Consider the following 17,612-nt stretch of genomic DNA (forward strand, 5'->3'; position numbering starts at 1 on the left):
GAAATAACATCATTTAGTTTCTAAAAATGTCACCTTTTGATGTACTTGCTCACATTAACACACCTGTGACTTTTACATTTACATCCATCCATAAAATGAGATGCTTGGCTTTCTCTAAAATCCACTTCAGAGCGAGAGCTTTCATTAGCATCATGAATATCTCTACTGATTCTTCCACTTCAACCTTTTAGATGATTTAAAGTGGAACACATTGTCTGACTGATGGTAGCTTTAACTGTGACCCCTTAGAGGAGGGGCAAAGATTACAAAGAAACCTCAACTACAAAACATTAACTACTATCGGGTATTAGAGCCACACTAAGAAAATTCAAGCATTTGAAATTACAAGAAGTTGTAGCAATCTGAGAATGGATTAAAATCATTTATTTCATTTATTTAAAGGAAATCCAGTAGAGTCCAGCAGAGTAAATTAAAGAATTTATGTCCTTATCCAGAAAAGCAATGCTACAGTTACTCAGCATTAACTGCTTCAGTGATCTGCTGTATTATATTTAAAATGTACATGACTTCACTGTGAGGCTAAACTTAGAGTCCCGACTTGTTGATGGTTTCATTGTGGTTCCCAACATTCACATTTAGACAAAACAGGTCATATGGCATAAAACGAGATCTGCAGCAGCCAGTACAGTTATTATAAACAATGAAAAGCTTTGCATCGTCAGCAACAACCTCAATGCCTTCAGATCAGTAAGATGATACAAAACAGGCTGAAATTGTTACCACATAAGACTGAAACATCAATACATCTTTATTATGGTTTTATGTCTAATTCTAAACATTTGTTGTGAAAGTGGAAGCTGATCAGAAAACTAATAAGACAGAAATTTCCCTTTGTGATTCCATATGAAGCTATTTATTACCAACAGAATATCCCTCTTGGCTTTAAGATGTTCACCAGTTTTTAACAAAATTAGGCCCCAACTAAGTTTCTCCCTCACCATTCAGCCATTGTTTAGTTCTGACAATAGCCCTCCTGATTCTCTCTGCCTGTTATCACCGTCCATATTTCCTCTAAACACTCCCACATACCTGAGGTCATGTGACCAACGCGGATGTTTCGTTTTCAGGTGACTTGTTCTCTGTGAGGTGAGCAGAGCTCACACAGCGAAGGATTGTGAGAAAAACTGAAAGATCTTTGCCAGAGTTGGTGCACAGACGGGGAGGAGTTTGTGCAACTAGTTTGAGTTAAAGGAGGAAGACCTTGGTCATCAGCGGGAGGAGCAGATTATATATAGAAAGACAGGTTGTGTCATTGAGCGTCTTTGCGGCTCGGCTGTTGAAAAGTAGAGACGAATTATCTGCTCGGGACGTGTTTATGTTGGAGAATGAAGCGAAACGAGTTTATTTCCCAACTGCTGTAAGGCTGGAGGGTGAACTTTGTCCTGTGAAAGGTAAAACAGCTGACACACACACATCCTCACACACACACGCAGACGGGAGCAAACGTTGACAGGTAACCTTGGACTGTTTCAGAGCCGAACAGGTTAGTGCTTTATGTGATTTGTTTATGTGCAAATCGCTCCACATATAAGAAGGCTGTTGACATAACGCTGTTTGTTTGCTTGGTTTGGGTTTTATTGACGTTGGCGGACTGGAGCTGAATGTGCAGCAGGATTAACAGGATCCTGTAGTTTCTGCTGCAGATGTGTGTTTTTTTTTAAAGACTGGCTTATTCAGCAGGTTTGTGTCAGGCCTTCAGCGGACAGGAAGCGTTTTTAAGGAGGTTCTTCAATCAAAGACTGCTGTTAGACAAAAATTAAGCTGCAGTTAATTCACTGCTAGGGTTCTTCTATGTGGATCCATGAGTTCTTCCTGTTTGTAGAAAAAAAAGTTTATCCTCAGTTTTTTTATGTTTGGTTTTTAGTATCGGATGCTGATTTATTAGTTATCAATGTAATTGTGACGAGTCAACCATAGAAATAAGTTAGCTAATTCAGCAATTGATAGTTAACTGGAATATACAGATTCAAAAAGGGCCATTTGCTGTCCGAACACAATCTCAGAACAGCGTTTAAATATGTATAAAATTATCTGTACATTTTGCCTTTAAGATCAAAAATCTTTAGTAAATATGTTTTTACCCAGAACTCCTCAAGTTTCAAGTGACTATTTTAGCTTATAGGTTTTTTTTTTTTTTTGATAATAATTCCCCCCCCCCTTGAAAAACCTCTTATTTGCTATCCAATTATTAATCAATTAATCAAATAGATAATCAGCCGGTTGGCCCTGACAAGTCCAGCAGAAAAGACTTGAATTTTCACATTGTTAGAAGAAGTTTTTTTTTAGCTGCTGATGCATCCTTTGCTACAAATGCTCAAGTGTTGCACTTTCGAAAAAATGTATTTTTATTACCGACAAAAGGAACTGAGTTGTGTATTTGCATCTTTTTATGTATTCCTAATATTGTATTAAATAAGCCGTAATTAGCTAAATGAAAAAGATGCAGAATGTGCCAATATTTCTTACCCGATTAATCTACTATTGAAATAATCATTCGTTGGTTTTTTTTGTTTTCTCTTTACCCTGAGGTCACAGTTTGGCCAGTTTCTTTAGGTTGCACTAATAGACTGAAGCTTGTTATGGTGTTTCATGTGGCTCACATGGATCACCTTTACATATCCCCTCATTATGCATAACAAAACATGAGCTTTTTGTTTTCACTTTTCTGTCACACTTAAAGAGACAGGATTATGTTTTCTTGACACATAATTTCTTGATCATGCTATAAAATGTCACTATATTAGCAGAATGGTTGCAATGGAGATTAAAGGATTTCTCAAACATGTATGAAAGAATCAAGGAAAAACTCAGGGTATGTTTTTGTTGAGGAGTAAGATTTCATGTGATGTAACGCTCACAGTAATGTTTTTTCATTTAAAAATTTTATTTCAACAAAGGTAACTGGAGTATATAAAATACTAGAGTATATTAAAAACTGAACAGACCAAATGAACAGTGATTAGCCTATTGTTAAATTTTTTGGCACAGTTAAACAGACAGGCCACTTAAATAGAGCCTCTCTGACAACATGAAGTAGGCTAAATGATCTCAGTCATCCTTCTGGAAATATTATCTGGAATAATGAGACAAAGGTGGAACTTTCAGGAGAGCATTTCTCCCATTATATCTGGCATAAAACTAACAGCATCTGTAGTTCCTCCACTTTCTCAATAATTTGTTCATTGGAAACAGAAACACTGAGTACTACTATTTATATGTGTGGAAAAAAGTGAATTACATGCTGTACCATCTGTCTGTTCCTTCTTTAATAGCCTGTGAAAATGCAGCTTTACTCTGAAATATGATCGTTAAACCTTCTTCTTAAAGTCATTTTAGAAATATACGAGCGGCCCAGATGGAAACACCCAGCAGTGTTTTCCGTCATGGGTGTCTGCTGGACTGCATGCAAAATACTTGAGCTCGATCCGATGTGGATGAGTGATTCCTGTGGGCCGGCTGCAGGCTTTCTGTTTGTGTAGGCTGCGCTGACGTTCTGCTGAGCTGCACTGGACGACCTGGTGTGTGTTGGATTCCTGGCTTTCTTAGTAAATGTGATGTTTGGGATCATCGCCGGTCTGATCTCTGCAGTCGGCGTTTATAACGTTATGATTCAGGCTGAGCACCTGCATTGAAGCTTCATTTATCCTCCAGAAGCATCTGGAACATGACATTACTGTTACTATATAACTAAGGTCGAAGCGATTATTGAAACAATCGTCCACTACTTATGTATTTGGTTAGTCATTAAGTTCAGCGTACTGGCTCTAAAAAAAGTCACTTTACTGAAAGAACAACAACATCATAAGAGTAGTTCAGTCAAGACTGTACAATATTTAGCATTTAAGATAAAAACCGTTCCTTGTCTGATAATTTCTTTTAACTAGAACTCCTCAAGTGGAAGATTTGGCTTCACCAGGTTCAAATTCTGCAAAAAAAAAGAAAAAAAGAAATATCCTATAATCACTTTTTGCTATCCGTTATTAATTAATTAAATAATCACCATATAATTTCTTTACTGTATTAAGTCAAACAGAAAGGGCTTCACATGTTGATGTTAGAAGTATTTTTTTTTTAGCTGCAGATGCATCCTTTGCTTCAAATGACCAAGCGTTCGAAAGTTGGAGGTTGCATTTTGGGCAATTAAATGTTTTTCTTATTTAAGAAACTATTTGAATTGTACGTTCATCTTTTAATGTATATCTAGCATTGTAAAAAAACTATGTGGTTAAATTAAAAAAAGAAATCTGCAGGATGTGGCTATTTATCAGATTAATGGAAAGTCACAATAATCTATCACTAAAATGATCATTAATAGAACATTAACATTTTAAAATGTTTTTAACTTTAATTGATGTCTTTGGCCTAATTGATTGTTTCAGCCTACTTTCTGTTCAGATTTATAACAGCAGGTTTGCATTAGGACGCGTCTTCATGACGTTGCTCCTGCATCTTAAACTTCAGCAACTGGTTAGTCTAGCAAATTGAGCAATGTAGCTTAAAAAACAAACTATAAAACGGCAGTCTGACTTTTTAAAAAATATAATTTCAGATTAATTAATTCTGTATATGTAGGTGGATGCTTGCATTTTCATCATAATCACTCAGTAGCTTTGAGAGAAAAGTCAACGTGCTTTAGTTTAAGTAATTCTCCTTTCGTACACATGTTGAATGAAGTTAATAAAATATTTGGATCCCGGTGTTGCTGTTCACACCTTCCTAGTTAATGTTCGTTACACATTACCAGAGTTGTTGTATTTTGTCCACAGTTCAGCCTTGATTCCTGAACTCGGACTCTTATTCTTTCATAATCATAATCAGTTTATCATGACTGTTTCCAGGACATTAAATAAGTCAGAAAATGTAAATATTTTGTGTTAAGAGTTTAATTGTGTGGCTCTGTAAACAGTAAGGTTGATTTCCACCATCATCATTCTGAATTTCTGGGATGAACGCAGATTAGCATTTGGTGAATCTCCAGAAATCATTTCCTTAGATTTTTCTGTTTCGTTTATGTTCTTGTAAATGTTGTAAATCAGTGCTGGACTTTACTTTCACTAAACTTTGTCAGACTAACGTCAGTCATCATTGATCTTGTACGGATGTGTGTTGAAACTCCCGACCCGACCCGAGGCTTTGCTGTGTGAATGAAGCGTCGGATTCATCCCTGAGCTTCACGGCGTTTTAAGGGGAGCCTTCAGCGCAATGATTGTGTGATTTTAGTGATTCTGCATGGAGACACTACCAGAGCGTGAAGCGGCCCGTCAGCCTGAGGCCCGTTCAGTCAGAAGCTCCTCTCTGTGCTCTGTTCAAACATTTATCCAGACTCAAACTAATCCATTACTCCAAAGCAAATTGGACATGATGCCTTCATTAGAGAAGGAGCTGTGATTTAACCACTGCAGTGGCTTTACTACTGTGGTACTTTAGTTAAAAAAGGACCTTCAGAAAGTTTTTGTTCCTCTGTCACTGTGGTTACTCCATGTGTCTTTACTTCCTGCTGTTTCCATGGTATTAAACCTTTTTCTCTTCCTTTTCAGTGTCATCCAGACTCCATTACCACTACCTATAGACAAGGTAAGAACATGTGTTGTTTTATATTTAAATGTGAAGAAAGGGACCAGAACAAAGCAGCTAAATCCGTTTAGCATTAAACTTATTTATCAATGGTCCTTGCTTTGACATTAGTTACTTGATAGAGGAATGCAGGTCTTCTTCTTCACATTTTTCTCAGTATGTGGTTGAATTTTCTGTCTGTTTACCAATACTAATTCAATCTACATTGTAATCAAATAAATATTTGGTTTTGGAAATAAACTTTCCTCTTGCATGAGAGTTTGTTACAGACAAACTCAGTAACTATTTTAAATAAAAATAAAGTTCAAGATGGATGAGTTTCTCAAGACCAGGAGTTGTATTTGTGCAGACTTCAAATATAAAGTAGTAATTTGCATTTCTTCAAACATAATGAGTTAATTTTAGATATTTTGCACCTTTGACATGTGCTAGTGCTGTGTTCACACAGCAGGACATTGTGACTAAAAATTTGACTTTTTCATGACAATTGAGCTTTTTATATAAGAAAAAATGTAATTTGTGTCAGTTCAAGATGTGGAACTAAATCAGATATATTTTTAATAATTTTCTAAGCGTCTGCAGTTAGAACAGTCGCATTTTGTCCAACTTTATAATGTATCATAATTCTGCACCAGAAGGAGTCAGTCTCTGTAAATATGGACATAAACAACGGCTAAAGAAAGCATATTTACATTTTTATTAGTTTTTATTTGCTTATCTGGTCATGATCATGTGACAGTAATTTCTGCTCTGAATGATTTAGTTTCTGTCATGTCTGCGTTTTTGTTTCGTGTATGTAAACCGTTCACACAGGAGTCTGATTGCGGTCGCAGTTATTAACATGAACGACCACGCAAAAATACAAAATCTAATTTTAACAAAATATTGGGAATTAACCATACAATATCTGTGATTTAAATAACATTTTAGTTCCCTCATGTAGATTATCTCAAAATTATCTCCAAAATATTTGTTGTTTTATTTAATTTTGATCTAAGAGCAAAAGGAAAGGCTTGGAAAAAAAATAAACAATTAGAATATTTTTATTGAAATGAAACGTCTGGCATTGAGTTATTAATGTTGATGCAAAAATAATTTATAAAGTAGAACAAACTGTATTTACTGAATTAAACACCAACTTGTTTTTAGAAAAAAGTAAGAGCAGAATGAAGAGTTAGTTGCTTTGGTAAATATTTAACAAATTATGTTTGGTTTCAAAACAAAATGCTTATGTGATGCTCATCCTTTGAGTCATTCCATGCTGAATGACTCAAACTTGGGACTAAATGTTTTTAATTCAACCATGAAGCTTTTATTCTCTGTACTTCTGTTCTGAAAAGACACTTCTGCAATTTCCCTCCACTTTAGTTTTGTCACGAGTTTCCATTAAATAAAAATTAAGCAGCTAAAAGGGCACCATGGTCAACCCACTGCATTCCTTAGTTTCTGCTCATAAAACAAGTTTTTCAAGCTGCTTCTTCCAGCTCAGACACACGACAAACTGCTCCTCTGCAAAACTCGCCTAGTTTTCTACCAGCAGGAAAATACAGCCTTTCATAGGTTTGTTTTGTCTACAAAGGCTGAACAGAAACGGTTAACATCCTAAGTTACATAAGGCACCAATTTATAGCATAAGGTGGTTTCTGAGACAGATTTAAGCCAATTTCACACCAGATCCTACTCTGTTTTTATGGATTTCCGTTAGGAAATCAATACTATGGTCCAAAGACAAGGTAGCAGAAAAGAAAATGCATAAAAAATTTCTCAACATTCTTTTTTGTGATGACCCCACTCACATTGAGGTTGGTAACACATTGAAGTGGAAAACGACCCAAACGTTTAGAGAAAAGTCGAGTTTAGTTGAGAAGTTTCTAACAGCAAGGAGCCATTCTATGCAGGTATATATAAATATTAATGCATTTATTCCTTCACACTATAATTAAAATATATAAGGGCCAAACAATATAGCTGAAAAAGTATCACAATATATGCATTTATCAGTCAGTATTGATAATTTATTAGTGTTTTGTTTTAAATATCTGAATTACAGTCACACTGGAGGCGTGAACCTTTCCTGTTTTAGCCACAGTTTTCACTCCACGTAGTTATTTTTTTGAGGCACAGGTGTGAAACATGAAACTGCTGCTGGGCCAGTTACTCAGTGGGTTGTTGCTTGGCAGCCAAAGAGTGAGAGGCTTACCAGGTGAAATCTTTCCCCTTCCTACAGCTCCCAGAATGCTTTGCGGTTCAGTCAACATTCTACCTATGAAATATTGCAGCAGACGCATTATCTATTTATATGTCCATCTTGATATATGTTGATATCAATTTATTGTATAGGCCTAACAAATAGAATTAAAATTATAGAAAAAGTGAAAATTAGAGAATAATAAAACAGATTTAATACGTTAGGAGTTTGGGTTTAACCTCCTGCCTTTCCAGTGAGTCCGTAATCTGAATATGGCGGACCATAAAATCCTGCATCGCTCAGTGAAATGAGCCATTTCGTCTGATTTACAGTGGAATCGGCAGTCTGGCAGCTGGCCGTCGCTTCAAAGTGCACTACTGTAATAAATCAGCAGGTTACTGCCGTGTAAAACGTGTGTGGCTTTCTGATATACGCCGCTATGCTTCGACAGAATTCAGTGTTGTTCTGTACGAAGGTGTTCCTGAGCTGTTTTCTGTTGATGCAACAGACGCTGCGTCTACCTTTGTGTGGACGGATAACGGTTCACTGTGTGTTAGAACGACGTGCGGCGCAGCGCCTGCTGCTGCGTCTCCGTGTTCAACAGCTGGGCCTCAGTGGAGCCTGGCTGAGGAATGCAGGCTGATGTGTGAGTGTATTTGGAAGGAGCTGTGATTAGATTTAAACCTCTTCTCTGATATAATTAACTGTCCTGAGGCTGGATCGTTGCTTCCAGGGCTGGCTGTCGCAGGCGCTCTCTTTCTCTCTCTTTTTATCAACCCAAAAACTAGATGAAAGTCTTCACTCTGGTGCTTTGGTCTTAAATAGCCTTTTTAAGGACAGTTTTGTTTGCAGAGGCTTCATAAATTAGTTTAGTTCATTTATTTTGGATATTTAAACTGTCTCCCAGTTGCAGTGTTATTTGTTCATTAGAATTCAAAGTTATTGGTCTTTGAGAATGTGTTCTTGCATTATTATACCATTAACATGATAAAACTCAAAAATGTTCTCAAGACTACAATTTTATCCTTTATCTCAATAAATTCTGGGAGAACTTATCCAGCAAGTGACAGTCCTAGAAGTGGATGATTGTTTCTCAGCTGAATTAAGTTAATAAAATCCTGATGGGTCCAAAAACAACTTTTTTGAAACCTCCTATCTGAATGATTTCATGATTATTTTGGATGACGAAAATGCTAGTTTTTCTTTGGCTATAGTGTTCTTTCGTTATGTTGCTTTTGATGTTGTGAAATGTTATTTTGTAATAAATGGGAAGCTAGGCATCATTTACATATCTTTAGTAAGTATTTCAAAAAAACAACTCACATGGATCCCAACAATGTCTTGTCTGACTTTGAAGAGGAAACTGACCCATATACTAACAAGTTTGGTTTTTCTCAGGTAAATTCACCCAAAAACCTCAAACATTGTAGAACTTCTTCACATTTAGTCAAATATTATTTTAGAAACGCTCGCGCTGTTCAGAGTAAGTCATTTATACAGCAGGGCGAACAGACGCCACAGGTTGAACATCAGATCCTTTATCATGCTTGTTCGAAGGAGTTTTTTATTGCTTCAGTAGTGAATAACTGCACATAAAATGCTTCACTTAATTTTTTTTGTCCACAACAGTAAAATTGCTCCATTGTTTTTTCAGTTTGTCTTCCTCAGCTCACCGCTGCCCTGAGCGCTGCCCCTATATAGACATAACTAGTTGTTTTTAATACAATGGGATGGCATTTATAGGTTCCACTGAAAACATTTTTTCATTTGTAGTCTTGTTCCTCATTCTGGTTCTGATGTTGAACCAACTCCGAACAGGTTCCAGTATAAAAATGAAACCATTTGGTTTCAGAGTTTACTTTCATCTTTACATTGTTCTTGTATGTTCTAGAACGCTACGCGTTTTCCCTCTGGCCCGTCAAACAGATGAAGTATTGAGCTTTCCTGGTCTGTCTCTGATTTATCTAGGTGGCAGCCAACACTCCCAGTATGTACTCTCAGGAACTGTTCCAGCTCTCCCAGTATTTACAGGTAAAACACTGACACCTACTGGCTGTTCTGTGGCAGTACACCCAATGTTCTCCATTTAAATTAGATATCACTATTTAATTTGTCTTTAAAAGTATCAAATGGCATGATGCCACTTTTATTCTTTTTGATGCTTTCTCTTATATTTATTTCCTTTACTTTTATCTGTTGTTGAATGCTTTCTGTGCTATTATTTGCCTTTTAGGAACATTGTGACTTTATTTTTTAAAATGTTTAATAGCATTCTTATTTCAACTTTTAACTGTAGCTAAAAGTTGCAACAATCTATTATTGAAACCGTTTTTTCAACAAATTAAAATCACACTTCCGAATCTTAAAGATCATCTGAAAAAGAAACTCAGAAGATGTATTGATGTTATCTGGAGTAATGCTTTGCATTGTAGCTCATTTAAAAATTGTCAATCGTCGTTTGCGGAGCAGATGACTTGGAAAATGTCTGTTTCTGCAGGAGGCCTTACACAGAGAGCAGATGTTGGAGCAGAAGCTGGCCACTCTGCAGCGGCTCCTGTCCACCACTCAGGAGGCTTCGGAGAGCAGCTGGCAGGTCGGAGCCACGAAGCCCTGAAGCTTCCACTGTATCTCTGTTTATTTATTTATTTGCAATAAAAGCATGTGGATTAAGAGTTTACAGTAGAATGAGCAGTCTTATCTTTTATATATTTCTAATGTAAAAACAGCTTTTTAATTTTATGGTTGGATAACTTTGAATGAAAGCACACAGATAACATCGGGTTTAGTTTGTCAGACAGTAATTTCAAGACAGGAAGTTGAAAAGTCATTTTGAAGCACTTACTGTGAACCCTAACCCTCCATCAGGCTCTGATAGATGAGGACCGGCTGCTGTCCAGGCTGGAAGTGATGGGCAGTCAGTTACAGGCCTACTCTAAGGTAAGAGCAGTGAAAATGACTGCGGTAGGCCGTAAAACAAGTACACCCAGGTTTTTACAATTTTATTCACATGCCTTTTTATTATAATCAGTTAGACAGATTCACTGATTATATTAAGGAATCCAAGATGCTTTTTCATGCTGTGACAAAACTACAAGGCCCATAATGCACAGCAGCAAACATCCGGTTAGTTAGCTTAGAGAATTAAAATCTAAAGTTCTTGCAGTCCAATGGATTGTTTTGATTGTAATAATTGTTGACTATTGTAATCCAAATGTTGTAAATTTGAATGTTTTATACTAATACAATATTCAGTCATTTGACAGATTATGTTACTCCAAAGGCTAAAGGTCAGTTCAAAAGAGAGGAAAGGAGAAAATGGGCAAATACCAATCCTGATATTGTTGTCGCAGGTTTTTTCCAACATTGTTGCCATCGCAGATTTTTTTAAATATTCTTCAGCCTCAAAGTGTTGATGGTCAGTCATGTAATTTACTGTGTGCTCTGTATAAAGGGTTGAATAAGAATTAAATCACCTGCCAGAGCCAAATAACAGAAGTGGACTAAGTTATATTTTTTACTCATTAATAATAAATCACATCTTCAGATGTTACATTTCCTTCATGATTGAAAAGGATTTGGTAGAATGTTTGTGTTGTGGACCTCAGGAAGAATAGTTTCTACTGAGGTCCACTGAGTGGGGATCCATAAATAAACTGAACTGATGTGCAATATGTATTAATTAATCTAATATATTTATTGTTTATTGCTCTTTCACTCAGTAACTCCTATATAATATTATTTTGGATAATAAAAATGTGAAATAGAGGTTAGAGCTTTAGAATTAACTTCTATCCACTCTTAACAAATCAGGAAAGCGCTTCATTAAACTGATTTCTTGATTTTTCTGAACTTTTTAAAACTTTCAGTCGCAGACAGAGGAAGGGATCCGTAAGGAGCTCCTGGCTCTTCAGGAGGACAAACACAACTACGAGACCACAGCGAAGGAGTCCCTGAGGAGAGTCCTGCAGGAGAAGATTGAGGTGGTCCGGAAGCTCTCTGAGGTTGAGGTGGGTCACCAGGATGTCGTTTGTTGGATGCATTTCTGTTGTATTTCTTCATAAAGTGTGTAGGTCTGTAGCCGCTGGTTTCCTCTGGAGAAATGAAGTTTTATCGATGTTGTTTATGCTGCAGTGCATTCTGGGTGGATGATGCATGCTAGGTGCTCCAGCGCTAGCTCTGTCCAGCCAAAACAGTGATTTTTGAACAATGAGTAATTCTCAGATCTTCTAATTTGAACTAAAGCTTGTTGAAATGGAAGATAATGCAGAAATGATGAAGGGAGACGAAGATGACTGTTTTACATCGACTTATTTTTCACGCAATCCTGGGAGGAACCAAGAGGACCCCGAATAAGGGGTAGAGTTTTTTTCCTGAAAACACAAAAATGTCTGACCTTTACATTTATTAATGTAAAGGTCAGACATTTACATTTAAGTGTAAATGTCTGACCTTGACATTTACATTTATATTCCGGAGCGTTGAGCTAGGACTGTGTGAGGGTTACCTGCTGCTAATTCCTCATTGGCTATTCCTAACACTGGTAGCTCTTCCTAATGGTATTAGCGCCTCTTAAATGGAGGATCTTGCTATCAGCGTTGACTCCTGCTAATACAGTAAACAGTTTATTACAAGCCATCTAGTATGTTTGTTTCAACAGATACTTTGTGTACAGCGGCACATGAAAACTTTGAGTTAGTTTCTCGGTGCAGAGGTTTTGCAGGCTGCCCCCATCAGCCTCTATAACCTTGACTACTTTTGTTTATAGACTTGAAGTCACTATAAACTATCCTGACGTAAAAACATTGCCCTGACAAAAATGGCCGCCTCTATAAGTGAAAAATATAATCAAGATGCACAACTTTTGAAGTAATTATGAGTTGTTAACCTGGAAGTCGACCTAAATTACCTCAATTACATGTTGAACTGAATTACATCACATTTAAGTCGACATGTTCAACTAATTGGACATGTTGGATCCCCTTAAAATAAGTGAACAGTTTTATGCAAAAACATTTAATATTGTGTTAATCAAGATATTCAGATGGAGAAAGTTGCTGTTTTTGTGACAAATGGAGACATAAATCATGTAAAAGTTGAATCATTGTATGTGTCCGCGGCGCTGCGGCTGCTGTTTAGAAAGTTGTGTGTTTGGCGTCGCAGCGGTCGCTGAGCAACACGGAGGACGAGTGCACCCACCTGAAGGAGATGTCTGAGAGGGGCCAGGAGGAGCTGCAGGAGCTGGCCAACAAGTACAACGCTGCCGTCAACGAGATCAAGGAGCTCACCGACAAGATCAAGGTGCTCAGAAACTCTGATTCATTTCGAATCCTGCTATTGATAATAATTTGAAGCTGATGTGTTCAAATACAAAGTATTATCTGTAAAGCTTAAACCAAAGACTCGCTTCACAAGATGGTCAGCTTTCCTCATTTATGCTTTTATTTTCTGTGTTGGACTTCTTATAAAATTATTATTACTTTATTTCCTTAATGTTACAACTTTATGCTCACATTATTTCCACTCTTTTGTCGTCCGACTTTATTTTTGGAATGTAATAACTTATAACTATAAACAGGGTTATTTTAGTAATTGAGTAATCTATTGATTACTCTATTGATTAATAGAGTAATCGAATAAACAATTTGATAAAATGAAGTATTGGTATGTTCTGCAGTATTTATATCGGATATCAACATGGGCCCAAATTTTCACAGATAATTTCTCTTGAGGAATATTAGTAACCAAGGTTCTCAAATCATTCAAGGAATATTTACAACCCTAATTATTACTTTATCCTTTTACCTATAAATAAACATTTTTTGCCTGGTTCTAATACTCCTTTATTACGTTAATCTGAAATAAACAGAAGCTGTAAAACAAGATGGCCGCCCTGGGGGTGCTGACAACACTGAACTATGGAAACAAAAAGAGTGCATTGATGGAAAAAAATTCAGATTTTTTTTCCCCCTCAAAAGTTAAAAATCCACCAAACTTTCCCTAATTGATCAAATTGATTTTATCAATTATCAGGCAGATCTAAATAAATTTATTTATTTATTCAAACACTGCGCTCCTTCCCTGCGTTTGCTCCTGTATTCCTGGCTGGTTCCACATTCTTCCTGCTCACTTCCTCTGCCTTCACAGTTGACCTTCTTGTGTCCTTGCAGGCGGCGGAGGGAAGGCAGGAGGAGCTGACACTGCAGGGAGCGACGGAGAAACGGGAGCTGGAGATGCGGATCGAAGAGATGGAGGAGAAGGAGCAGGTTCTGCAGGCCCGCATCGAGGCTCTGCAGGCCGACAACGACTTCACAAACGAGAGACTGGCCGCCCTCCAGGGTACACACACACACACACACACACACACACACACACACACACACACACACACACACACACACAGAGCTATTGTCTCAATGGTTCATCACACCAACGTTCAGTGCCTGCAAAAGTATTCACACCCCTCGACCGTCTTCACATAATTTCCTCAAACTTTACTGAATATTACCTGATTTTATCCAAGTCGTGGAAGGAAAATTCTGCAGGAGTTTCCCGTTTTTTGCTAATAAAAGTTTGAACAGTTTATAATGTGTATGATCTAATGTGAAGGTAATTTAGGACAGAATCTGGTCTGTCGATGGGAAGCAGAAACAGGAAAATTTTGTTACCTAAACCTAAATCCAACTGAATCTGTTCAGACTTCAGTGATTTTGCAAAAATGATCAAAAACTTCACTCTTTACAAACATATATCTGTAACAGTTGACAAATGTCACTTAAAGCAGTACAATTGGTTCTTAAATTTGCCTAATAAATGCATCTGTACATAAAATACCATAATATTTTGTGTTTTTATTTTGGAAGAGGAGTGTGAATACTTATGTCACACTCATTCGGTTGACTCTTAAAGCTACAAAGTTAGTTTTTAATCGAGTCTTTAACGTAAAATCTGACTCATTTATCTCCATAAAGGAACTAAATACTGTGATTTCAAACATAAAATCTTTTATTAAACTTTAAATCCACCTGCAGCATTGTGAGGTTCTGTTGGTCAACTCTTTTCTCTGCTGCTGCTGTTGTTGTTTTCAGTGCGGTTAGAACAGCTGCAGGAGAAAAGCAACAGTATTGGTGAGTCCACATGTCTCTGGCCGGCTCTTGGGACAACATGTCCTCTCTTCTTCACCGTCCGTCTGCTTCTCTTCTTCATCCTGCACTAGTGATGCATGGCGACTTCCTGCATGAGTTGTTCTCCTTTTCTGTTGCTGGCTGTGGCTCTGTTCATCTGTCTGCTGTGGTGGAAATCTGGCTTTTCTTCTGTTTTCATTGCGTTCATTTGGGTTCAAGCTTCGTGGTTCCTTTGGTCCGTTAGAGGCCGATATGTTGAGTCACTTCTAGCTTCGAAATGCTGTTTGTAAAACGCTGAATGTGTTCAGATGAAGCGTTTCTAATAGTTTTAATTTAAAAAATGTCATTATACTAACTTCTTGGTTCTTAAGGCAGATGAGTTAGCTGCTTAGTGCTCTAAAGAAATATTTTTCCAGTTTTAGTTCATTTTCAACTTTTTTTCTAATCCCAAAACTAATTTTAATATCAGACAGTAATATTTAATTATTTAAAAAACAGTTTTCTAGTGATTTTCATTATTGAAGGAAACAAATATCTCCAAACCAGCCTGGAAATTATAAATTAACTCAACCGCAAAGTTTGAAAAATAGGAAAGAAAACCTCGCCATATTTTGGGAAACCTTTCATATACATCCTCACAAAGTGCATTTAATAACGCCACATTTTTTAATGGTTCCACAATAACCTTCCATTACGTGTCCAAAGTGGGTCCGGCCGCTGGATCATAACATTGACACAAAACAGATTTATCAGCCCAGATGGCTGATCTGGATTATATTTTTATTTATGCAGAACCTTTCAAAACTAATGCAAATGTAAGTTACCCCACCAGCTATTATTCTTTTGTTGAGAACATGGAGCTTAATTAGAAAAAGTAATGATAAATGTAAAATGAAAGCTTTTAAATCTTCATTTTAAAAAAATAAAAGCTGGTTTTCATATTGTTTCAAAAGGTCTGAGATCAGAGGAGATGAAGAAGTTTGTTGTGCAGCAGCCTTGTGGTGTAATCCACGTGGATCATGATTGTGAATCTGATTTGTGATGATGCAAGTAACTGCTGGGTGTGTTTGTTTCTGAGGCAGCTTGTCTGAGGGGGCATGTTGGCACTCTGTCAGATCCAAACTGAGCTTCTTGGATAATCTGGGTTGTTTTTTTTCTCTACGGTTTCCAAACTGTCCACGGCTTTGTTTTTCCTTCTTGTGGGTTAAAAGAAGCTTTCGGTCACTGATTGACTTCTGGTGATTGAATGACGACACTGTCCTGTGAGCCCTGCAGGTGACTTGCCTCACTGCACACTTTGCACACAGTAGCCACTCTGCTGAAGGAGCCTGCCATGATTTTTATACTGTGTTCTCTGTGCATGTGTGTGGCTGGTAAACCTTGGACAAAACGGTCTATATATCTGATCTGGTCACATGACAGATGTCTACCCTGGATCGGTAGAGGAGCCTGTGGAAGTCAAACAGAGCCTGACTGAGAACCGGGACGAGGACGAGGCGGAAACAGACACCGATGATGGTGCAGTTGGTGAAGATGGAGAGAACGATGGTAGATTAATTATCTTAATAACAAAACATCTGTTTTGATTGAGACTTTGATTGAGCCCTCAGAAGTAAAACATAAACAAATAAGCCAGTAGGATGAGCAATGTCTGTTATGATATATTCGGCTTTACTGGGAGTGTAAGAGGAGTTCATCACTTTACTCATTTCTTCTGCCTTTTGTTTTTCTTCCACTGCCTTCTGTTCTCGATCGCTTGAAACTATTAACATTCTTACAACTGAATATTTAGTTTCTCACAGTGACTTGATAAAGTGGCACAAAAGCTTGTTTAGTGTTCAAACCCTGAAAACATCCAGGCAACCAGAATCAAAGGTCACCTTATTACTAAATAGAACTCACCTATAAGTTATTTAAATTGCAACTAACTTTGAGACGACAACTTAAATTTTATTATTTTTGACAAAAGTGGGCGGAGCCTAGACACTGGCGGGCGTTTTCAAGTGCAGGCAAAGAAAGAAGGACGCACTGTTGCCAACTGAATCTCTTTGTCACTATTTTTAGCACCTTTTCAGTAGTGACTTTATTTTGAAAAAGCAACAAATCTAGCAACTTTGTTCTGTGTTGTTGAAGACTTTTGTGATCACGTTTGGAGCAGAAGTTCCACTACTTGGTCATGTTGCAAATGAATCCCACATACAAAGCCAAAAAGCGCCACCGATGAATGCTTTCTCACTAGTCCAGCTCCTGACTTGCCACCGGTGCCGTGCGTCTGAGGCAGTGTTGTCGAGACCAAGACCAGAGTGTATCGAGACGAGACCAAGACTGTTAGGGTCAGAGACCGAGTCCAGACCAAGACCAGCGCTCTGTGGAACATGACGCAATAAAATGTAAAATGTGATCAAAATTGCTAATCAAATTGATCTGAAAGATTCACAATCCCATAAAAACACCCAGATATTAAATACTTAGAGCTGAAATAAATTTCTACTGTTATTAAAAGCAACTCTTTGTTCTGCTTATCTAAAAAGATAATAACCTGATCATTTATTAATGTCAGAAATCTGCACCGTCAGTGAGGCTCCAGTCCAGAGCTGGCCCAAGCCTTTATTTTCCTGTAGCATCAGTAACATTACTAGTTTTTATGATGGCATGCAAAAATAACACAAAAACGAGGATGTCAAATAATTTAGTAATTGATTATTAAC

General features: G+C 37.3%; 1 protein-coding gene across 10 annotated transcripts in view; it reads left to right on the plus strand.

Annotated features, from left to right (window-relative positions):
- slmapa (sarcolemma associated protein a) overlaps nucleotides 1-17,612 on the plus strand; it is a 49,854-nt gene that overhangs the window by 18,721 nt on the left and 13,521 nt on the right. For 4 of the 10 annotated variants that reach the window (XR_008607274.1, XM_055050120.1, XM_055050119.1 and 1 more), the window contains exons 4-12: nucleotides 5,559-5,595; nucleotides 9,752-9,814; nucleotides 10,281-10,376; nucleotides 10,649-10,720; nucleotides 11,650-11,790; nucleotides 12,944-13,081; nucleotides 13,951-14,119; nucleotides 14,869-14,907; nucleotides 16,327-16,452. Coding sequence is in view for 9 of the 10 variants with exons in the window: in XM_055050120.1 (XP_054906095.1) it covers nucleotides 5,559-5,595; nucleotides 9,752-9,814; nucleotides 10,281-10,376; nucleotides 10,649-10,720; nucleotides 11,650-11,790; nucleotides 12,944-13,081; nucleotides 13,951-14,119; nucleotides 14,869-14,907; nucleotides 16,327-16,452 (881 nt within the window). In the remaining variant the exon portion in view is untranslated. Of the gene's footprint in view, nucleotides 1-1,090; nucleotides 1,413-1,485; nucleotides 1,505-5,558; nucleotides 5,596-9,751; nucleotides 9,815-10,280; nucleotides 10,377-10,648; nucleotides 10,721-11,649; nucleotides 11,791-12,943; nucleotides 13,082-13,950; nucleotides 14,120-14,868; nucleotides 14,908-16,326; nucleotides 16,453-17,612 lie in introns of those variants that run through there. The other 6 variants (XM_055050123.1, XM_055050125.1, XM_055050124.1 and 3 more) reach the window with 4 other exon arrangements.

This window comes from Poeciliopsis prolifica, unplaced genomic scaffold, assembly GCF_027474105.1.
Source record: "Poeciliopsis prolifica strain line A6 unplaced genomic scaffold, Auburn_PproV2 SCAFFOLD030, whole genome shotgun sequence".
In the NCBI taxonomy this organism is placed as follows: Eukaryota; Metazoa; Chordata; class Actinopteri; order Cyprinodontiformes; family Poeciliidae; genus Poeciliopsis; species Poeciliopsis prolifica.